This window comes from Pinus tabuliformis, chromosome 4_2, assembly GCF_031772625.1.
Source record: "Pinus tabuliformis cultivar Carrire ecotype Pingquan chromosome 4_2, CPIR1, whole genome shotgun sequence".
Classification (NCBI taxonomy): Eukaryota; Viridiplantae; Streptophyta; class Pinopsida; order Pinales; family Pinaceae; genus Pinus; species Pinus tabuliformis.
Window position 1 is genome coordinate 697,394,553 of NC_142304.1, and position 24,574 is coordinate 697,419,126.

The 24,574-nt window shown below is 38.7% G+C and overlaps 1 protein-coding gene across 2 annotated transcripts in view; it reads left to right on the top strand.

Annotated features, from left to right (window-relative positions):
• LOC149171396 (S-adenosyl-L-methionine-dependent methyltransferases superfamily protein) overlaps window positions 1–24,574 on the top strand; it is a 113,721-nt gene that overhangs the window by 44,954 nt on the left and 44,193 nt on the right. For both annotated transcript variants that reach the window (XM_089424076.1, XM_089424077.1), the window contains exons 2-6: window positions 6,642–6,703; window positions 7,095–7,146; window positions 15,662–15,776; window positions 15,970–16,064; window positions 16,280–16,386. In XM_089424076.1, coding sequence (XP_089280202.1) covers window positions 6,642–6,703; window positions 7,095–7,146; window positions 15,662–15,776; window positions 15,970–16,064; window positions 16,280–16,386 — 431 coding nt within the window. The remainder of the gene's footprint in view (window positions 1–6,641; window positions 6,704–7,094; window positions 7,147–15,661; window positions 15,777–15,969; window positions 16,065–16,279; window positions 16,387–24,574) is intronic.

Here is a 24,574-nt window from a genome sequence, read left to right on the forward strand (position 1 = left end):
AAAGAATGCTCCATGATAATCTCCAAATGAGGTTGAGGTCATTTGTATTTATAGCCTTCCAAGGGTGTCCAATTTGCTTTAGGGCCGACCTGATCAAATATGCGCATGTGGGGCTTAATTCAAGAACACTTTCCCCTATCCAAATTGAGCACTTCAATAGTCAAAACTGGTCCTCTTGAAAAGCGGAATCTCGGCCATGGTTGGAATTTGTCATTGAGCTACCAAATTAACACTCCCTTTCAGCTAGGGAGAAATTCCAACTGCATCATGTAATCATCACAAGTATCCTGTCATAAAATCATATCTTGTCTCAAGTATCTCGCCATCAAATGTCATCACTGCTCATCTCTTAATTGACTCTGTTCATACGCTGAACATTCTCGAATCTAAGTGAAGAAGAATTTGACATCGGAGGGGAGCTCAATCTACGACCATCTATCCATTGGGGAGCCACTGCTACCACCCGGAATCATTGCCAGCGGGGAGCCCAATGCTACTACCCAAGAAACATCAACGGGCAGCCAATTCTACGACCCACACCAAAATCGGAGAGCGTAGCTCAATCCGAAACAACATCAAGGAGCACATCTCAACCTGAAACCACATCAAGGAGCTTAGTCTCGACCCGAAATCTCGTGGGGAAAAATATATCCAACCCCATATCGAGCAATAGGTGATATAAGGGAGCACATCTCAACCCATCCTATTTCCCACTGATCTTCCCAACAATGACCCTCAAGAGTCATGTGGTAGAACACCTGCATCATAATCCAAGCTTGGGTGAGATACCCGACTTACCAAAGGTAAGGATCACACACCCCCAAGCCTCCTCAACCCGTTGGCCAGATGGGGAGGGACAATCCCAACAACCTCGACTTGTGGGTATGATGCCAATTGGGGTATACTCTGCATAGACCAAGATAGGGGAAAGAACTGGCTCAGTGTTCTCCATTTGTCCTTCTCTCTGTAGATCAAAAACATATCGTTGTGCTCATATCTGGTAATCATCATGTCTAAATAAAAGAAATCTCCTGTTCATGCAGGTCATCAAATATATATATATATAACAAAAGGATACCTTATTCGTCCTCCCTCTCACAGAGGTAGCAACCATAGGCCTAAGCTTGTCTCGTACAAAAATACTGTCGCAATAAATGAAGACATCTCAGTCCCAGCTATATACAAGATTGTCTGTCAACCGGATCCCACTGAATATTATCGCAATGTATCCCTGTCATATCCAGAACTTGCTCAAACAACTCTCCAAAGAACTTCTTCAACCTATATTCCAGCATCATCATACTCAACCTCGATTGTGGTTAGCGCTATAGAATTTTCATCAAAGTATCATGGCAGATCATACTAAGGGAGCACCTAGATGTGCTCATCTCATCAATAACATCATCAGTACATGCATGCAATCACAACTCATAGAAGAATATCTCAGACCAAAAATTGATCATCCCATGCAAATATCTCAAAGGGTAAAACGGCAAATCAATGTGTATGAAGTGGCTCAACATCGATGCTTTAATCAACTTTCTGTTGCCAAGTCAGGTTCAACACTATCTCTTCATAACTTCTTGAAATTCAATCGGAGTGCCCAAGGATTCACATTTCCACTTTCTTCAATAGTTTCACAATATAGATTTTCTTTTCCAAACTTCAAAAAGTAATTCATCATGCCATGATTCGTCATTCCAAACTTCAAAGGCCAACTCCCTCTTACTTTTATCATCAGAGGCTCATTACCTGTCACGAATAGACCATTAGCATATAAAACCTAATTCAAAGCCATGCCTTGGACCACTTTTGACGTAGAGGATTGGCTTGGCACATCTTCCTGGCTTCACCATATAACTGCCAATGCAGATATACTAGACTCGGGAAACTTGCTTCATACAATGCTTTCTGCAAACATAACACTTGACCAAACCAATATGCTCAGCCTCAAACAAATCAATACTATGCAGTCAAATCAACTAAGTCAGCTTATCAAGCCTTAGATGCCAGATCAAAACTAATATCAAAATCATAAAAGTTTATGCCAATATCTCTGTGACAAATTTTTCAAACCAAATGTTAGGTGGAGCTCACATCCAAATAACAGGTTACAACCACCTTTTATTTACCAAGCATTGTCCAATCTGACTTTATCAAGCCATCCTTTTAATCATAGCATGAATCATTTTTTCCACTAAACATGAATGGATATATCAGGGACAATTCATGTAAGTTTCATATATCAAGAATGAGTCATACAAGTTTCATCCATTCATTGTGAGGTTACTTCATACTGAATCACAATTGTTTATACTTCAACCAATGTGCCAAAGTTAATGAGGCCAATACAAAATCATTATTGAATCCCAATATTAGTTATTGAAAGTTACTATGCTCACATAGTATTGTTATTAAGGCAAATCATCAAGTCAAAAACCTTGGTTTGTCATCTCTGTGAATTCAATCAATCCATAAGACAAAAACATATGAAGCATCATGTCAATGATTTAAAGCATATTTATGAACTATCAAGCATCATGTCAAAACTCCAAACATTGCTCATCTATACTAATCAGCGAAATCTTATCAAACCCTTGTGACTGTGATCAAATATTGTCATACACTAGCTTCAATGGTTAAATCATAATGACATATTGATATGCATATTTCGGTCACCTGCAAACACAAGTTTAGTCAACCCATTCTTAGTCTCTATAGTAAGTTAAACATTCAAACTTCCCTACTTATAAAACATTCTAATGTCTGCTACATATTTGTAGTACTGCTATACTCCAGGTGCACTTCTGATTTTGTGCATGAGGCTTCAGATTTTGTGACCTACAAGCACAACCACACCCATCGACCATCTTCCATGCTGCTGGAGGCCTATAACCGCTTGCTTAAGCTTGCTTCCATGCAGTTGGGGCTTACAGTAAAGAAAACCCTCTCTTCTCATACCATAACTTGCTTCACACCACAATATCAGATATTTGTTTATTTATGTCAGAATACTTCAACAATAAGGAATATTCTATACATTTAATGCACATGATAATAGGCATAGGGATTCTGAATGGGAAGCTGCTTCAATCATCATCATTCAAAACATCAACCTGTCTATGCATCAATAGAACTGTTAGATCATGAAATCAAACTATATCGGGTTCTAATACATATATTCATCATGGACATAACATGTCAGCATCAACTACATCATCATATGTGAACATGATATCAAATTTTCATCAAGCGTTAGAGTCATATGATTAAGGCAGCTTACAAGAGTAGCATCATACTTCAAGGATCATAGTCACTACATCACTTCTTTATCATATATTCAATCATCAAATCAAGTCATTCAATTTTACCATATGTCATAATTACAAAGCCAAGGTCAACAAGGAGATCTTGAGCAATAATCTTATTGTTACACTTTCATCATCATGGTTATCATGCTTATCACAAACACTATTAATAGTATCAAGCTACCATATATAAGAATCAATGTGCTAGCCTTCTTTAGGATCAAGAAATCCATCATGTCTAAAGTGAAATATGCTTTCCAAATATCAAGAGCATCAATCAATGTTTCTATGTAGCTTTACCATGACTTAATAAAATGTAAGATACTTGTCTAATACTAAGTGCACCATCTCATCATAAGTGACCATGAATCAAGCTTTAATATGCATGAGCCATTTGTGAAGGTGATATTCTCATCATACCTTAGGGCTTACCTTGCCATCCAATATTGCAGTTGAAACATAACATTGAAACGAAGCATCATACATACCTTGTAATATTCAAATACCTGTGCACCTTCTTATTTGACATAGGTAGCTGTAGCACTTTGTCAACTTTTCATCAGGTGCCTCTTTTACCTTTCCGAGGTTGGCTCTTCTCTTCCTGTACTTAGCCATGATCCTGTAGCTCAAATGATCCTCAAGAAGGATCCACTTATCACATTTCATCAAGAGGTTAGAAGTATTCAAATACTCAAATATACATGCAGGAAATATAAGTAATAATCAAAGCAATAAACTCAAACAGGAATAGAATCACAAAGAGGTAACATAAATCTAAAAGGTACTTATCTTAATGAGAGGTGAGCTCTCCCTCTTGAACCAACCTTCAAGAGTCATGACTGTCCATTGACCATATAACATTGATGCCTTCAATTTTTCAACCAACTTCATCAACAACCAAGCTTAATTGAGACTATCCCATCTAGGGCTACATCAAATTTGTCACAAGTGCTAGACCATCTTCACACGGATCATGCCAGGCTTTCTAAATTGCATATCTCAAATATTTGCCATAAACCAGGGTTTCTTCCAAACCCTAACCTCATAATATCCATCAAACCCTAATAACCAAATTGCCTAAGGTTTCTTTCAAACCCTAGAATTCTTTTAGGTCTCCACCATTTTCTCTTGATTCCATCAAAGGTGTCTTCATAGGGGTGATCTTCAATGATTTTTCTTTAGCTCAGCCCAAAAACCATGTTAAATTTTTCTTAGGGCTATATCGTTCTTTGCTTTGATAATTGCATTTCATTATTTCCATATTAAATTCACCCCATAACATTATTCAAATTTACATCATTATTCAACAACATATGCAACTATGTAGAAAGAACAATATCATCATCAATGCAGTGGAACATAAAAGAACAATAGAAGAAAAACATTCACACATAGAGACATTGGGATTGGTCGGAGACCAGGCAAAACCCACTACGGGGAAAACCCTTTCAAATTCTTCTTCTTATTAGATTGTCATTGAATGATTCAACAAAGGGAGAGTACAATGATCCACATCTTCAACCATAAACCTATCCAACAAAAATATCTAAACATTCATGAGATGAACCCAACATTGCCAATAATAAAAAACCCTGATTCAAGAACCTGTAATCAATTGTCATTCTCTGTAGTCAACTGCCAAACTTTGCGGTCAATGAGCGAAAACTTCGGTCAATTGAAAATTCAACCTTTAGGTCCTAGTCGCAGGGAAGATGTGTCATGCATGCCGCTGAAAGGCTTTGGTCAGAATTTCTCCATGACATGCTTGCGACTGTAGTCAAAATTTCTCCATGACATGCCTACAGCTGAGACCCAAAACCCTAAAAATAGAGATGCGAGCTTCGGACCCTGCAATTTCAGACCTGTGCCAACCATTCTCCGCAAACCCGCGTCAGACCTATGCTAGCCAAACCAAAGAAGAGAATAGAAGAATGCTCCTTGATAATCTCCAAATGAGGTTGCGGTCACTTGTATTTATAGGCTTCCAAGGGTGTCCAATTTGCCTTAGGGACAACCTGATCAAATATGCACATGTGGGGCTTAATTCAAGAATACACTTTCCCTTGTCCAAATTGAGCACTTCAATAGTCAAAATTGGCCCTCTCGAAAAAAGGAATCTCGTCCCATGGTTGGAATTTGTCACTGAGCTGCCAAATTAACAGTTGTTACCTTGCAAACTCCAATGTGGGGTAAACCAGCAAACTTGGGCTCTTTATTCAACTTTAGAAAAATGATTATAGCAAATATTTTCTTAGGAATTTAAAGCAACAATTTACTAAGAAAATTTCAGCCCTTCGACCCAACAAATTAGCTGTATGGCCCAGCCACATCAATCCGCACAGTTCACTGGAAATTGTTCTGTACGGCCTGGATAATTTGGCCTCCTCAAGCCAACTCACTGTGCTTGAAATCGATCCACACAGTTCACTGGAATTTGTTCTGTATGACCTGGATAATTTGGCCTCCTCAAACCTACTCACTGTGCTTGTAATTTGCCTCTATGCTGATCACACTTTGCTGTAACTTTGACTTCTTGTCTCTCCTGAATGCTCGCGGCTCAACTCTTGTGCCAAATTGAACTAAACTCTCTAACAGCCCATTTTCCTCTTTCATAATTTTTTGACCTAATATCCAAAGTGATGGAGGGCTGAGATCGCTTCTCCACACTTGATATCAATGATCATGATATAATCTTTTGTTGACCTCTTAACTTTATAAAAAAGTGGCCAATAAAATTAAAAAATTAAATTATTGATTTTATGCCTAAGGTCCAAACTTAAGAAATATTTAATTAATTCTGCTCTGAGAGAATTTTGGTGATTCACTGCATGCCATGGAACTTAACCAATGCAGAATTATCTTCCAAGCTACATTTTCAACACAATAGACATATTTTTCATTAGAGTATTCAGATTTGAGGCTGTTCAAATAATTCTGTGCCATGAAACAAATATGTAATCATTTGACACATATACACTGTTTAAGAGACAGCCATTATAAAATGGTTCAAGTTGATTTTAGTTGGAATACTTTCGTAAGTACAAGAGCTGTAAAAGGCCATTTTATGGCTTTTTCATACGTTATTGAGCATGTGTTCGCATACGTTCTCACTTATATAAAAAGAAAGTCTCAAATGGATTATCTTAGCAACACTAAGGGCTCTTTCTTGTTATTCTTTTTCATTTTAATATTTATTTGGTATTCAATTCAGAGCTCGAATTCTATTATTTACTCTTTTCATAGACAGCAAGGAGTTGAGCTGCATTTTTTCAACAGGTATAGAATACGTAAATTTGGCTGGATATCACCATTAATATAACTATGGCCATGCAGATGAGAGCAAGATTGTCAGGGGGACATTTCCGCATGTTGAATGAGAAGCTTTACACTTGCAGGTATGCCTACAGGCCCCCACCTGAAACCTAATGAAACTATGCCAACCTTGTAAATAAAAGAAGAGCAGGTTGGTAGACTCTGTAATGATAATGTGATTTTGGGATTATGGCCTGGAGATCCTTGCTTCATTTTGGTACCCCAAGCTCACTTGTGCTAAATAATGTGTACAATGTAAAATTCTTTGCATTCTGACATCATTTATATGATCTGGATATGTTTCTTCCCATTACTTATATTATTCTTAAAGCTTTTAGTTATTAAATGTTGAGCTTTCAGATGCTTTTAGCAGCATAGGTTCCAATATTTTAATTAAATGAGCAATCAATTGCTTGACAAGTTAAGCGTTATTGTTTGTCTGATAATATCGTTGTTTTTTTTTTTATGGTGCAGAGGCAGTGAGGCATTAGAATTGTTCCAGAATGATCCTTCCTTATTTAGTGTGGTAATGGATGATAGCCTATCTCGGTAACCTACATATTACTATGTATACTATAGTTTGTGCTTTTAGCGTTACTGTACATCTGTTTATGTTTTGGACTTTGTTGTATGAAATGGGACCGTTATGTTTACTGATAAATAGTAAATGCATCTGCTATGTTTTATTGTATGAAATGGGATACTACTATGTTTCTTTTGATAAATATGTCAAATAATAATTATATGGAAGAAGTATACACACGTTACATATTGCAATACTGAGAAACTTTAGATTGCTATCACAATATTGTTTGTCTTGAAATGGTTCCTTGTTTCTCTCCTTCTGAAGCAACATGCCTTCCAAGCTTATCTGAAGAGTTAGCTAACACTAGTAGAAATTTGTATCATGTACACTTCTTTTGTGTGGCATGTTTTAGTTAAAACATTCCATAATGAATGTCATTTTATGTTTGGATTGCTGTTAACTGTAAATCTGTAACATTCCTCCCATTGAAAGCCCTTTTAGCTTTTTTTATTTATTTTTATCTGTTTTAAGGATCACCTAAATTCTCATATCGCGCAAGATTTCAGTTTAGGTGAGATACTTTTTAACGTACTTTCATTATCAACAGTGAAATTAGGGTCTAAGAAATATGTTTTTGTTTATAGCATCACCAAAATAATAGGAGAAGCGACATTGTTAAAATAGTCTACTATGCATGAGTAACTTGCCTTCTGTTGTCAAGCCTGCTAGTTTTTGACAATTAGGTTGGTATTAACAGTGTATCTGCCAAAATTGAAAACATACACACTATATCAACTAGCTGCAATCCTTGCAAAGTCTAGTTAATATATAAATGGCAAATGCCTTATACAGAGGAGATATGGTTCACGAGTCTAAATTTTAAAACAATAAACCTCATTGAGAGTTCAAATTTGAAACAATGATTGGGGAACATCAATCTCATTCAGAATGGCAAGGATCATCTGTCGTTATTACCTCTATGAATATAAGAAGCCCCCTTTTTTATCAAATGAAAGTGTTATCACAAATGTTGGATATTTTACCTTCATTCCGGCAATCACCTTGTACATATGAAAAGTGCAATGCTTATTATTAAAACTGTGCCATTCTTCATACTTCCAAATGCTGTTTATGTTCTCTTCCGTTTAGCAGTCGGTGCAATCACATACATCTGTTTGATTGTCATGAAAGTTATGACCAGTCTTCAGAGAATTTCCATCCTCAACATAAAATCACAGCTACAAAATAGCTTCATTAGTAGTGTTTATATTAAGAGAGCAAAATAATTGAACTGCAATTTTGTCAAAAGCAGTCACTTTTCTTCATCTTGTACCTTTTGTGCACAGAACTTTCCATGTGAAACTTTCCAGTCTGATCATTTGTCTCTCTCTCCATTTGAACGTTTACAAGAACTTTACTCTCTTTCAAGTATCTTATATAACAGAGCAATAAATTACCTATTTAAATTACAGAGAAACTCAATGACCAAACAAGATCCATAGCAAATAGACTTATTAGAGCTGGATAACGTGAATGATGGCAAGCTTCTACTAAAATTCTGTGTTGAAAGTGTACAGCCACTAATATCTACCAAAGGAAACACCTTCAGCTCAATATCACCTCAGGTTCTTGTGGCAGCTTTCTGCCGACATTAGATAATCAGTATGCCGACATTAGATAATCAGTACTAACCAAGATGCCATGTATGACTCAATATTTTGGTAGCATCCTTTCACTTGCACGGATGATCCATGGAATTCCGCAAGGTCTCACTCCCAAGAAAAAAATGTGACTGTGGCCTTTTCCCCCGTTTTCTTAGGTTGGTATTTTGACTATTTCAAAGTTTTTTGATTGTAGTTACTTCCAATAATACTAGACTCCAAAGTGTCTACTACTAAGCACAGGGGGTTGAATACATGGAATGTTGGCTCGAGTTGCAAATTAAAAGCAAACAGAATAAGGGACAACTTTCAGAAAGCAGATTCAAAAATCTGAAACTAGGTGCTCTTAAATGGCTGATCATACAAGCAGTTTCTCTTTGCACTAAAATAGACAGAAAGTCAAAGAAAACAGAGCAGATTGTTTTGAAGTACAAATCAGCAAGTGTCCCGAGATCCAAATATTGACCATATAAATTTGATTATGAGGCAGCTGAGCCAGCCAGAATCTGCACATATTTCTATATATTTGAAAAAGAAAAGTACTCGTATCTAAAGCATGCAATAAATAACATATTTCATTTGGCAGATTGTGCCATTTTGTGGCATTTGAGATGACATCATCCAATTTGGGTTGGATAAATTAAACAAGGTATCATAAACACAATGAACATGTGTGGGGCATAGATGACAAGAAGCAGAGCATATTTGGAATGAAAAGAGCTGAAATGTTCAACTAGCAGTGTCGTGGTCCAACATACTGCCTCTGAGTTCTGAATTTAATACTTTGCTATTGCAATGAATTAATTATTTGTATTGCTTTACAAAACCCAGTAACTGAGGCCACATGTATCCATATCTCCATTGCATGTGCAATGGCCACCATTAGAAGATGCAGCCCTGTATTCCCCCTAATGCAGTTCTATTCTTGAGAATGCAAAGGAAAGTCTTAAGTAACAGTCAAACCTAGCATCGAAGATTTTTATTACATTAATTACAAGTCTCAGATTGTTCACAGTTGACAGATTCTGAGATAAAGCACTAGGATTTAAGGATGTTCGTTCTTAAAAAGAAGCTGTAAACACTACCATCGACATCTGCATAACTTTATCTGGAACATAATAAATATCTGCCTAAATGTAGATGCATAAATATAAGTCAGATCACTGAAGTTATGCTTTCTAAAATAAATAGAAACACCAAATTCAACTGCACGTAACTAATAAAACTAATCCCTTTGTAATTAATAAATTTAAACACGACAATCATTATCCACTAGCTAGCTTCCTTGATAAAGAAAGAAAATTCTGTCAGTTAACATAAAATTAATTGGACAAAAGAGTTTACAATAGAAGCAAGAGCATTAAGAACAGCCCCTGATGCATTTGAAGCTCAACACTCTTAAGATTAGTTCGTGAATATGGAAGGCCAGTGGAAGTATCCAAAGCTCAAAGAAAACTTTGGCCCAAATGATTGGCAAGAATAAGCAACTGACAATTGTATTGTTCCTGAAACCTTTCTGGACTGACTCCATTGCAAGCAATTGAGCCATTGTACTTCTCAGGTAAACATTAAAACTTGAGATTGCCAAGCTCTGTTTTGAAGATTGAATTCCAGGACTCACTAAAATACGAGCAGCAATACCAACACACCTTCCATTTTACTGAGAAACGGATAATTAATTCACCTTTTGCCTTTCCACAACCATAGTGAGGGAAGGAAAGAAACTCCAGTTACTCTACACCAGTAGAGACCATAAGAGATTCAAATGAAACATTCTTACGGCCTTCTTTCTATACAGGTCTAAACATAAAGAAAATTTTATCTCAGCAAAATCATCATAACAATTACAGGACAGTAGATTATACCATCGAAATTCGAATATAGAATACTTATCAGTTGAATATTGCAGACCAGCCATCTGACTGAGGCGGAGTGATTTTCCACAGTTGAATATAGAATACTTATCAGTTGAATATTGCAGGCTTCATTGTACTTAATTTTTCTAGTCCATAGTTTTAAGAATATGCCAATTTGCACTGGAAACCAGTCAAACCAGCTGGTCAGATAGGCCTAGGTGACAAACTGGTAGGAAAACCTGGTTGGATTGCTGGTTTTACTAGTTAGATAACAAACTGGCTGGTTTGGTACCTGTTGCCTCAAAACCTAGCAGGAGGTCTTGTGAGTGACCTCGGAAGACAAGGACTAGCCAAGGGACAACACTATGATGTGGAGGTGCACTGTAACCACAACTACCACCTCCTGCTCTTGAGTGGATTTTCACCACAAGGGAGGCTTCCCTATGTAGGTCACCCAATATAAATTCAAAGTTTAAGTCTTGGAGGTGACAAGGATACTAGGATAGGCTAAGGAGACAGTCAGTTTAAGGACAAGGCTCAAACCAGCAAGGACAAGGCAATGAATGCCTTCCAAAGACCTATCTAATTCCTAGGGCACACGTGACCTAGGGTTTAGTCAATAAGCAAGGAGAAAAGCCCTGTGAAGGTACACCAGGCCAAGAAAAGACTTGATAAGATAGATATGATCAGTAATTGGAACAACAAGCCTTCCTAAAGCCCCAAGTTGAATCCTAGGACTAGGTTAGGGTTTACTCCAGGGAAAAATTACCTAGGGCTTGTGACATCAACCCTAAAACAGAAGAATTCACTATGGTAAAGAGATGATTTTGAGGCAATGAGACACAAACCACGTGTATAACCCTCACAAAGGCAAACACCCCCCTCCTAGTTGAATTCGGCCCTAACCCTAGCCTAGTGGCTTGCCTTAAAGGGTCGAAAATTGAAGAGAGAAAATTTGGGTTTAGGAAAGTTTTTATGCTGTGATCACCTATGTGAAAAGGCTAGTGCTTGATTTTTGGGGATGGAGTCTAGAGGGAGATCTACTAATGGAAGAATCAAACCCTAGTATGGAGTAAGGGCAAGAAAAACCCTAGTTTTCAAAACCCTAGCTATCATTTTATGAGGGGATAAAATCATTGAAGAGAGCTTAACATGAAGATTCATTCAAGGGATTGTCACACATTCTTAAGGGTAATGCATACAATACTTTTCCAAGATTTCATAGAAAAATATTCAACAAAACTAGCACATAGAAACCCTAACAATAACCATTCCATGCAATAGCCATAAAAAGATATTCAACAATATAGAATACTTACAAGAAATGCATGAACCAATCCTTTATTATCCCAAAATGATGTCTCCAAAACAAGGTGGTCTCCAAAAGCAAAATCTCCACAAAAATTCACATCTCCACAAAGGTACAAGAGTATTTCAGCTAGGACAAAATTCTTCAAAGAGGTCAAATCGATCCATAAGTGTTGATGAACAATACAAATGAGGTGACCTCTATTTATATGAGGTCTACAAGAATTAATTTTTGATTAATGAAGCCCCTAAGACAAGTTTGACATAAGATAACTTTGGGTTACAAGCCAACCCACTACGTAAGTGACAAAATAAGCCATAATTGCCCACACATGTGAGTCGTAGCCTCTAGAGATGTTGATGTCATGCTCATTTAGGGCTCCAAATTCTATGCTACGGTGAATTGAGGTCTAAAAAAATTTCATGATGCTAGGATCATCCAAATTTTGAGGAAATTCCCTAAAATCCCCCTCAAATCCTCCTTTGGGGTCCCAAATCCAGTTGTGGTGCCATTATGTCATCTCTGTGGGTCTCCAACTGTCAAAACAAGGCCTCTCTCTAGCGTCAGGGCTTCTCCAATTGCAACAAGCCCTCCCAAGTCTCTAAATAGGAGACCATCTTCATCTAGGCTCAGAATCAAGTCTTGCCCATGAAGTTGTGTCAAGGCAAACTTGAGGGCATGCTAGGTTCAACAGTGTCATCGTGAAGAATCCTCTATGTTGGGTCGATCAACGTCTTGGGTCTTGAGGGTGCTTTAGGACATGTGACATCTACTCAAGTCATCAGGAGACTCAACCCTCTCAACACTGCATTTACTAAGCCATCTCTCTCTCTGAAGAGGCTTGGGTACCTGTGGAGTGGGTGCCCCCAATGAATGGGTTGCTATGGACCACCTGAGAAAACAACATGAACTCAAGTGAAAGCAACCATCCATCAGAGACTAAGATCATATATGCATCTAAGTGGACCAGACATTAATGCGAAGGGCATGTTAATACTTCGAACAAGGATCGCCTTCTGGTATCTAACTAGAACGAGTCCCATAAAGGTGTTCCTTACTTTGATAGAGGTGGCCGATGGTCAACCCTATTAGGTGTTTCCGGCCCTCAAGGGAAGTGACAGTTGGAAGGTCATCCTCTCAATTAATAGGTGTTAGTGTGAATGTATGGCAATGGAGGGGAGAAGGCTTCCTGACCAAGTGCCATGGTCAAGGGGACTAATTGATGGGGGGTCCACATCCTAAGTAAATGGATGTAATGGAGGGAGCAATCGTGGAGGCATGAGTTACCTTGCTTGGCTGCTTTTTTCACCCCTTTAGTATGCCTTTTACTTTTTCTTGATAATGCTTTGTATTATGGTGCATAGCTCAAGGGTTAGAGCTTGCTCTTTATGATGTAGCATTTTATATTACCCCTTAAGATGAGACAATTCTCGCTCATCAAGGTTGGGAAATGAAAGGGTTTCTTTTGATGTGAAGGAGCAGCATGTGCTCAATAATCATGTTTTGGCTAATGATGAGGGTAGAGCTCATGTTAAGCCTTTTCCCATGTGCTAACTTATGTCCCGACCATCTTTTGTATTTTGGTTTTCTTATTTTTCTTTTGTTGTGGCCATGATATGATTTTCCATTATTTTAGTTGCATCAACCTCCACGACAATGTTTTCCGACCCTACTAAACGAGTGTGGACATTTGGTGTCGAATCCTAAAGAATTGATGACAAGTTAGACCCGAAGAATGGAGATGGAATATTGGGGTTTGCAATGTGTCATGGTATGTGTCAAGTATGGTGTAGGGGATAATGAACACACTATCTCAATCTAGGTTTTCCAAGTAGTGTCCCTCCTATAACCATAAGGCCTTGGGGTAGGACCCACTAGACTATGGCTGAAGATACCCCCCTTGGTAAGGTGAGAGAACATATTTACAGTCAAGATTGGTCAATACTAAATACCAGATCACCCCTTCATCCATACTAAATACCCAAAAGAAACAAGTATAAGTACCCGATTGCAAAATGATCAAAGTACCATTTAAATAGTAGCCCAACTTCATCAAAGTGAAAATGATAGATGGGGAGAGACATATGGTTGATGTAAATGGCGGAGGCACATGGCACATCATCATCATCAAAAAATGGCTATTAGGGCCCTGTTGGTTGCATGGCTATCCGACTCGCTGTTAGATGTAGGAGACAAATTTCCTGCTTAGACACTAGTTCATACCAATGAGAACATTTGTGACCTTTGGCATAGGAGGATGGGGCATCTCCAACACAGATCTCTACTATTTTTAAGATAAATGGTCATTGGGTTTCCGGACTTCACTGTGGACTAGCACGGGGTGTTTAAAGGGTGTGCACTTGGCCAGAATGTCAAGGCATCTTTCCCTAGCAGTGAGACTCGATCTAAAGGCATTTTGGATCTTATCCATTTTGATTTGGCAGGGCCTATGTTCGCATCTTCAATAAAGGGCGGATATTACTATGTGACCTTCATTGATGACTTCTTCGGGAAGACTGGATCTACTTCATGAAGACCAAGGGTGAGTTCTTCAGTCATTTCAAAGCTTTCGAAGCTCAGGTGGAGAACGTGATAGGAAGGAAGATCAAAGTGTTGAGGACAAACAATGGGGGTGAATACACCTCTAATGAGTTCACTGATTTTCGTAAGGAGGTAGGGATCAAGAGGGAGAAGACAGTGGTCGACAACCCAATTCAGTGGCCAATAGCCCGCAGCAGAATGGGGTTGCAGAGAGGAAGAATTGGTCTATCATCAGTGCGGTGAAGGCCATGATCCATGATCAGATTTTTATGACGTTTTTGTGGGTTGAGGCATGCAACACAATTGTGTATTTGCAAAACAAGAGCCCACACTAGATTCTAGAGGATAAGACAATGAAGGAAGTATTCATAGGGAAGAAGCCTGAGATAAGACATCTCAGGTTATTTGGTTGTCTAGTCTGTTGAAAATTGTAACTAGTATCGGTCTTCATAATTGCATTTGTATCATGACTTGATGTAATCATTGTACTTGTCAAAGAAGAAAGGAGAAAGAAAAATATTTTGTAAAAGAAAAATTATTTAAAGAATGGGTTTCTTGCCCATGGTCATTGGTTCTAGGTCCAAGCACCCATTGAGTGCTCTAGGGTTTATGTCTTGAGTCAAAAGTCAATGTTATGATTTAAAATTCGCATATGGGCACATGTATCAAAGAAGAAAATAATATTTTTATTATTAGAAAGGTCTAATAATGCTTATGTCTTTTAATTTTTTTCTACTCTTGTAGTCACTATTCATTTCAATTCATTTCTTATCGGGGTGTATTTTACACCCTTCTCTTTTGCTTGGCTATTGTTGCTGCTTGTAGTCACCAGTCCCTTTTGACTTATTTGCTCTTTAGTGGACATTAAAACAAATTTCGGTTCTTGTCTTGACAATGTATTATAGCATTGCCATATCTGGTTAATGCTAATTGGGCCATTACCACGTATTTACAGTACTGTGAATTTACACAATGACTGTAGAAGAAACTTATAGTTCTTGTCAATATTACATGAATTTTTCATCTGTGAATGTACTAAGCTATAAGGAGAATGTCTTGCTTTCAAAACATTTGATATGCACTTGAAATTTATTACTTGAGACCTCTTGCTGTAGAAGAAATTGAGTATGAGTTTGTTCTATAATCAGTATCATGCAGGTTATCAGGAGCAGATGTCTCATTGGCCTCAACAACCAGTCGACATTATCATCAAGTGGCTGAAAGATCATAGCCCCTCTTTAGTTGTGGCTGATTTTGGATGTGGTAAGGACTTTTGTAGAAAATTGTATTGAAATTTGCGTCTTTTGACATGAAATAAGCATACTATTGCAAGAAATTGACTAGGTGAGGTATATTATAAAATCTGTCATCTTGTCATCTACTTACATATCAACCATTTTAAATTATAAATAATTCTTTTTAGGTTTGGGATTTAACTGAGAAAGAACACTGACAGGTGATGCAAAGTTAGCCAAAAGCGTCAAGAATAAAGTCTTCTCTCTAGATCTTGTCTCCTGTGAACCATCGGTAATTGCTTGTGATATGGCACATGTAAGTACTGCATAAGGGATTTCTATTTTTACTGGGAATTTGGAATCAAATCAATGGATAGAGATAGCAATTTTGAATTCATTAAGGAGAGATATGTTCTAAATTTGTTTTTATGACTGGTTTTTGAAAAAAACGTTGTGGGGGAAACTACAGATGTGGAGTGAAGTGCTGATGTTCATGTTGCCAGCCATATTTATGTAATGTGTTTTTGGCAGACTCCCTTGATTTCATCATCAGTTGATGTTGCTGTATTCTGTCTCTCACTAATGGGAACTGACTTCCCAAATTATCTCAAGGAGGCTCACAGAGTTCTGAAGCCAAGGTATGCATTAGATGAATTTATTTTGAAGATGTATTTTGGACATAATGTTATTGGCTTGAGCTACCCGACAAAAATTGATCTTGTTATTTGTCATTGTGTAATCTATCATGGTTAGCAAAGGCATTTTTGTGAAATTGCTGAATTTCAGCTGCAGGCTGACCATACAAAATTATCTCAGCGTGTATAATCCTTGAGCATTCTGGCTGTGTATCTATATTTTTTTTTGATAGAGGTCGTCTTAGCATTCAGTTTCAAAGGCTACATTAGACTGTTCATTCGTGCCTAATGGAAGGTACATGTGGAGACTCTTAAGGTAAAATGCTTTAGTTGTTAATTCAATTCTTGTTAAACTGCTTAAATCCACGTGATAAGGGGCATGATATAAGGAATTTTAAATTCCTTAAGGTCACTTCACATCCATTGGTTGATTCATCCTTCACAAGTGACTTTCTATATACCGGGTATCCTCCCATCGGTGAAAGTCTGTAAAGAGTAGGGAGTCTTAGCTGAGGTGACAGTTGGTTAAGCCTCCATTGTTGCCCTTTGATCTAGCAGTTGTCCCTTTAGGAGTCCCTTTTATGCCCCCTGCTAGTTTGAGCAATAACATTTTGGTGCCGTTGTTGGGGACACGAAATGTGTGTTTTGTTCCCCATACAACATATTGACATAACATTATTGGCAACTCCATTGGAAGAATGAAGCCCTAGTTCTTCGTTGAACTTTAAGGTCAATGCTTGTAGGGTGAAGCAAGCATTTTTCTAGGCATCTTTAAATTCACCCTGGGCACTCGTACATATTTTTCATGTATACCTCAAATAGGTTGTCTTTCTTTGATAAATTTCCCGCTTTGGACATTGCTAGTATCCCAGGGTATCCTAATCATGTTGTGGGAAGTTTGGTACATGGTGTTGGAAAAAGTAACTATGTTCGGTCTTCAATAATGTACTTGAGTCATCATGTAATGTACTTGTCAAAATAATAAAGAAATGAATTATTATTATTATTATTGTGACTTATTAAAGCATGGGTTTCATGCTTGGGTCACCATGTTCTAGGTCAAAGTCACCATTAAGGACTTCTAGGATTTATTCCGAGTCTATAGAATTATTGTACATTTAAAGAGACCCTTCTTGGGCTTTTGAATCATGTAAAACGGTTTAGTATTGAGTCAAATATGAATTATGGAACCTCTACACCATGTCGGCCTAAGGGAAGATCAAGTCGGCCTAAGACCCTATTCGACCCTACAAGAAGCTTATAATAGGAAGGACATCAAATTCATTTGGTTCATCACTTTTCATCAAGTTCGACTTCTCTCTACTGGGGAGAAGTGCGAAGTGGGTAGCTGGGAAAGTCTATTGTCGGGAAGCTGAAGTAAATGCGAGTTTGGGTGAGTCTAAGGAGTCAAGGGAAATCAAAATTTTGGTGGTGGTCTCTCTCTGTTTCGTGCTCTAGATTGGGAGATCAAAGTCTTCCAAGTTGGACTACTGCCAGACGCTGCAAGTTGACGTGAGTTACTGGGAAGAGATCGAACTTCTGGAGGCTGACTTGGTGTGGAGGGAAGGTCTGGTCTTGGTCTAGGGTGAAGAGTCTCAAAGAATACTATTGAAAAGAAGAATTACTTTGATTTGGTTTTCCCCTCGGGGGGGTTTTTCCCTGGCATGTGCCTACATCTTGTGTCCATTGTTTTATGTACTGCTGCTTTTAGTAATTTCTTGATGAACTAAAGAAAGAAGATATATAGAATCATAATAATAAGACATCACAAGTAATTATCAAGATCGAGAAAATCTTTACCGACTTTCTGATTTTCCAACACATGGGGTGTCTGTGTTTGATGGTGATCCACTCTCCGCAATTGACCACATAGAAAGATTTAATGCACATGCTTCAAGAGAGAGGGTTGTTCACCAAGATGTCCTTATGTTATTGTTCATGGGATCTCTTGGTGGTCATAACTCATGGCTCCATGATCATGAACCTAGGAGCATCTAATATATTGAAGAGTTCGTGATGGATTTCTTGGACATTTTCAAGTACACCTTGCATTAAACATCCAAGAGGAAGCCTTCATTGAGCAACATCAAGACATTGAGAATCTAAGTAATGAGCAGGAAGATGAGTCCTCCTTGGGTCCACATGATGAAAAGGATGTTTTTGAGGACACATGTAGTGGGAAGAATGACTCTATGGAAAGTGAAGTTGAGATTAACCTTACCTTTTTTAGGGATAGTACTCCCAATGATTCTCCTTCTGAGAACTTTGAGAAAGGTGATCCCATTAGCCCCTTAGAAGATGACATGGAAGATTATTTCCATATTGAAAAAGAGATATGGGAAGTTGTTGGTCCTTAATTTGACTGTGCTCCCATTTATGACACCGATAGGGATCCGCCACCAATCCTTCGACGAAACCGCGGATCAGAAAATCGGATCTGCGGTTCCTCCTTTTTTTGGTGCTTCCTGCAAATTGGATTCATGGGGGCCCTATCCGCGGTTTCTACTACCCGTACGGATCCGCCACCGATCCTTTGGCGGAACCGCGGATTGGAAAATCAGATCTGCGGTTCCTCCTTTTTTTGGCGATTCCTGCAAAATTGGATTTGTGGGGGCCTGATCCGCGGCTCCTATTGTTCGATCCGTGGTTCCTATTTCCTGATCCGCAGATCCGGAAAGGATCGGGTGCGGATTTGTGGAGGTTTGGGCGTGTATCCACCACGGATTGCGAGCGGATCCAAGAGAAGGTGGACGGTTCTGCGGGGCTTTTTTTGTTTTTGGAAATTTCGAACTGTTCTATGAGGAACTACACTTTCCGAATACTCCCAAGGTGCCCCTTGATGCTCCCTAGATGCTTCCTAGATGCTCCCTAATGGTAATGTTAAATTCTTAAAGTAAAAGTGACATTCTCCTTTATCTTTCATTTCCATCCTTTTACTTAAATTTTTAACATTACCATGAAATGACTCAGGATGTTTGAGAGTGGTTCCAACCTCATCAAACTTCATATGGAGAAAATAGAATTTCATATCCCATTCAAAATTCAACAGACTTAACAGTTTTCAGGATCAATGGGATTGTGGCGTTTCATTGGATTATATCATGTATGAGGGCATGTAATCGACATTTAATCAAGAGCAATAAGCCCTATATGTACCCCAGTGTTGGTGTTATTGATTGTTGAACTCCTTTGTCATGGCCTTAGCAATTATGTACCCTTCAATCAAGTCAAAATCATTGATCAGGCATGTTAAGCTTTCTCTACCATATTATAAGGCTTGGATTAAGCTGTTTGATCAAAATTAGGCAATGTTGACTAAAATTCCTATAGAACTGAAGTGGAGGCAAAGGCTAGACAATAGAAGAGGAATCTAGATTGTAGATGGTTGATGTTGGAATAATTAATCATTGATGTACAATGGATGCCATATCTATCTTGATTTATGTAAAAATGTGCATGCTTTCATGTCATCTACAACTAATTTGGTATTTTGGATGTTTTTTTAATATAAATGCAAATATATATATATATAGTAGATGCTTCTGAGACGCTTCGCTTCCTAGATTTTTGGAAAATGACGCTTCCGCATCCCCGCTTCCAAAAAACGTCGTTTCCAAAAAACTTTCCTGTTTCATCGCCGCTTCATGCAACATTGTGTTGAGGGTGGTCCTCCCTTTCTCCTGGGTATTATTTATGAGGACATATCTGTCGATACCCTTGGGAAGGAGAATTATCACTTTCCCTTGCATGAAAAGGAGTAGTTGGAGATGATTAACTCTCCTTTTTGGGAAGACCCTATCTTCGGCAACAAGAATGATAGGATTTATAAGGCCCTTGCTCATACTTACCTTCCTTATGATTCCAGGAGTATATTCAAATCACTTGAACCTCTAGAGTTGGATTTTTAGGAAAAGGATCTCGTTGAGACTTCACCTTCCCCTTTGCTTTTTCTATTGTTCATCATCTTGAGTCTTCATCAAGTGATTCCCTCACCCCTTATCATATGATCTCAACTGAACGTGAGCCCTTTCCCCCTTTTGAGTATAGTGTCAAGGAGGAGCTTCTCATTGATCATACTTTACCTCCTTGGACACACCCTCAGGACCTTGATCACTCCATGACCTCCCCTCTCTAATGTGACCATCATTATGGGAGACCTATTTCTTGCACCCCTTCTTTCCCTCACCCTTTGTTCCCCTCTCATCATAACCTTGTGGCATCTCATAGTTGCGGGGGAGCGCCCCCCCCCCCCCCCCCTTCGAACCCGCTCCCGAATCGCGCTCCGGGCCGGAGCGCGCTCTCAAAAAAAAATTACGCTCCCTGCCCTGTTCGGGAGCGTTTCGGGGAGCGATCGCTCCGTCGCTCCCGGAGCGATTTTTAATGCCCGGGAGCGATCGCTCCCTGATCGCTCCCGGGTGTAAAAAATCGCTCCGGGAGCGTTTTGACGGGCGCTGGGAGTGATCCGGCGGAAAAAATTTCCGCGGACGCCAAAAAAATCATTTTTTTTTTTTTTTTTTTTGGTTTTAAAAGCCCAATGGGCCTAAAAAAATTTCATTGTGACTTCATTGAGCAAGAGTTTGGAGCAAGAGCAAGAGCAAAGGAGCGAGGAGCAAGTGCCGAGGAGCGAGGAGCAAGTGCCGAGAAGCGAGGAGCAAGCCTGCAGAGGTAAGTAACTTAGTAATTTAGTTAGTTTAGTTAGTTAGGTATTGATTTAGTTAATTTAATTTAGTTTATTGAGTTTAAAAATCATAAATTTAAATTAAATTAATAAATTAAATTAATTAATCCCAATAAATTAAATTAATTTGCAGATTCAAGAATCAAAACCCTACAAACATCAAACACCATGGACCTGGCTATATTTCTTGGCATTTTCCTTTTCCTGGTCCCTTTTATGGTTATTATGGTGCTAGAGAGTAGGAAATGGAAGGGCCAAACTGAAGAGGGGGATGAAGAAGCTGGAGAAAGTCAAATTGGTAAAAACCCCGGTGAGGAGGAGCTGGAGGAGGGTGAACATGACCCTCAAAAAACTAAACAAGACCAAACTCCATTGTGGAAATATGTTAACAGGGCTGAAACAGGGAGAGGGGGTGGAACCACTAAATTTCATTGCCCCCATTGCAACACTGATTACACAGGTTCATACACCCGTGCTAGAAGACACCTCTGCGGGAAAAGGCCATGGGATGGAGACAAACAAATAGGAATCAAAACTTGTACAGCGGTGTCAGCGGCGAATAGAGCCAAATACATAAGGGAAGAGGAGGAAGCCCAACACAGATAAAAAAAATCAAGGGGTTTCTTTGAACCAAGCTCACAATCACAAAGAACTCCTTCAACATCCTCCCAAGGCAGTGGATATGGAGGCACAGGGTCATCATCTTTAAGGCGTAGAACCATATCAGATTTCCTTGATGAGGGGTGTAGGAATGATGTGGATTAAAAGGTCTACAGGTTTCTCTATGCATGTGGGATACCATTCAATGTTCTTCGCTCACCTTATTGGCACGAAATGGTTTCTGCCATAAATGATGCCCCTAAAGGATACAAGAACCCTGGGTATGACAAGGCAAGAATCGTTGGCCTTGATCATGAAAAAGCAAAACTATCACATTCTTTGAATAGAATGACAAGTTCTTGGACTGACCATGGGGTGTCCATTGTATCTGATGGATGGACAAATGTAAAAGGCAAGCCATTGATAAGTGTTCTTGCTGTGTCTGTTAGTGGTCCCATCTTTCTAGCTGCACATGATTACTTAGACAAGTTCAAGACCGCCATCAACATTGCCGAAGCATTACTTGAAACAATTGAGCGTATTGGCCTATACAATGTCATCCAAGTCATCACTGATAATGCTCCTAATTGTAAGTCAGCGGGAGCAATTATTGAGGATAAATACCCCAACATATTTTGGTCTGGATGTTTGGTTCACACATTGAACGTTCTGTTGCATGATATTGTCAAGAACAAAAATGAACAATACCAATGGATTGGTGATTTGTACAAGAAAGGCAAACAAATGATAAAATTTATTACAAATCATAGCAATACCCATGGCCTTTTCCGCAGTCACTCGAGATTGGAGTTGTTGAAGATTGCGAAGACCAGATTTGGTAGCTATTACCTCACCTTCAAGCGCCTTTTGAAGGTAAGAGAGGCATTAGCTAGCATGGTATCAAGTCCACATTGGTAGGTATTAAAGGAAAGGGCTACAAATGTCGCTGACATGGCAGGTTTTGAAATGGTGGAGGAGGCCGCTCTTGATGGGCAGTTTTGGACAACTGTGAGGCAGGTATTAGATTTCACCAAGCCAATTTATCACATGATTCGGTTTGCAGATACAGACAAACCAGTGATTGGCGAGGTGTATGAGCAAATGGATACCATGTTGGGGGAAATAAAAGACATTGTTCATAATAGAGACCCCAACTTGTACAAACTGATTCATGATTGTGTGTGTGAACGGTGGAATAGGCTTAATCTTCCACTACATTGCTTGGCGTATATCCTTACGCCAAAATACTACTCTACATCTTGGTTGGGCCAACCTGCTGCAGGGGGTGGGGTTAGGACCACACCCCATTTAGATCCAGAAGTAACTAAAGGATATTTGGAAGCATTAGAAAAGTTGGTACCTGACAGGGAGGAATGTGTAGCTGTGCGCCTTGAAATAGGCAGATACTTCAGTGGCACTGGTTTGTATGGTAACTTCCATGCAATGGACGACAGAGATAGATTTGATACTCTCACATGGTGGGAAACATATGGCGGGCATGGACTTTTGCCAAAATTGGCAAAAAAAGTTCTTTCACAGGTTGTAAATACTTCTTCTGCAGAGAGGTGTTGGAGCACCTACAGCTACATACATAATGTGAAAAGAAACAGACTCAATGAAAACCGAGCAGAAAGCCTGGTTTATGTGCACTACAACTTGAGGTTGTTGAGTCATTACTGTGATCGGGCTTATGAGGATCCCACATATAAAATTTGGGACAATCACCCAGAGGATGACAATTTGGAGGATGGCATTGTACATATTGAAGAACTGGAAGAGGAACTTGTAAGGGATGAAGATGAAGCAGCTGCAACAGCCATGCCACCTCCACCTCCACCTCCACCATCCAGTAGCAGTGCTCGAGGTCCGAGTCTTGTTCCTTTGCTGTCACCACCTCCATCTACACCCTCACGTGGAGGTTCTAGTTCTGGTCGTCGGTCTGTGCGGGAGACTCCTAGAAGACCACCACGACCTGCTTATACTCCTGGAGACTCTCGTGGCAAGGGCCACATGTAGATTCTGATTTACAGTTTACTTGTCTTTTTTAGTTTCTATTAGACTTTAGTTTTCATAACTATTGAGTTTTGAGTCCTTGACTCTTGACTCTTTCATATCATAATGATATTTTTTGTAAACAATATATCACTGTGACAATGAAAATTTGAAGTTTGAAGTTGGGCCTTGGCAATTATAACTCATTGGTAATGATGTGAATTATGAATATGATGCTTCGTGAAAGACTAAAGTTGTTTCATTTCATTTCATTATTCATGTTTCATTTTATAAATTTATAACATTTCATATCATGTTAACAGTTAGAAGTTAGGATTTAGAAATATTTTAGATATTACTTCTTGTAATGGTTAAACTTAGCTTACAAGTACAACTTTGGTGATCAATGATAATAAATGTTATTGAATTTTCAATTTTGAAAGCTTGAAGTTGAAACTTTAAGATTGAATTTGATGAATCATGATTCATGAGACTCAATATGTTGCAGTTGTAATACGTATTTTACTAACTTGTGGACATGGTTGATGACGATTATAATTTCTAGATGATTGATGTGATATGGTTCAATGATCAATCTATGTTTTTTTATGTTTTTTATGTCTAATTCATCATTCTACATGTTTTTGTTGACATATATGTATCAAAAATTAAAAAATATAAAAAATATATATTTTAAAAAAATCGCTCCCGGATTCTCTCCCAAACCGGGAGCTTCTGAAAATGGTCGCTCCCGCTCCCAAGCAACATGGGGCATCTACAAAGCATAATATTATAAACAATGATTGTGATAAGAAGTTCTTAAGAGTGATCATCCATTCCACCATTGTGTTCTTAAAAGGGAAGCCCAAGACTTCTAGAATGACCTATTCTCTTTCTCCTAGGACTTCCCTTTACTTTGAG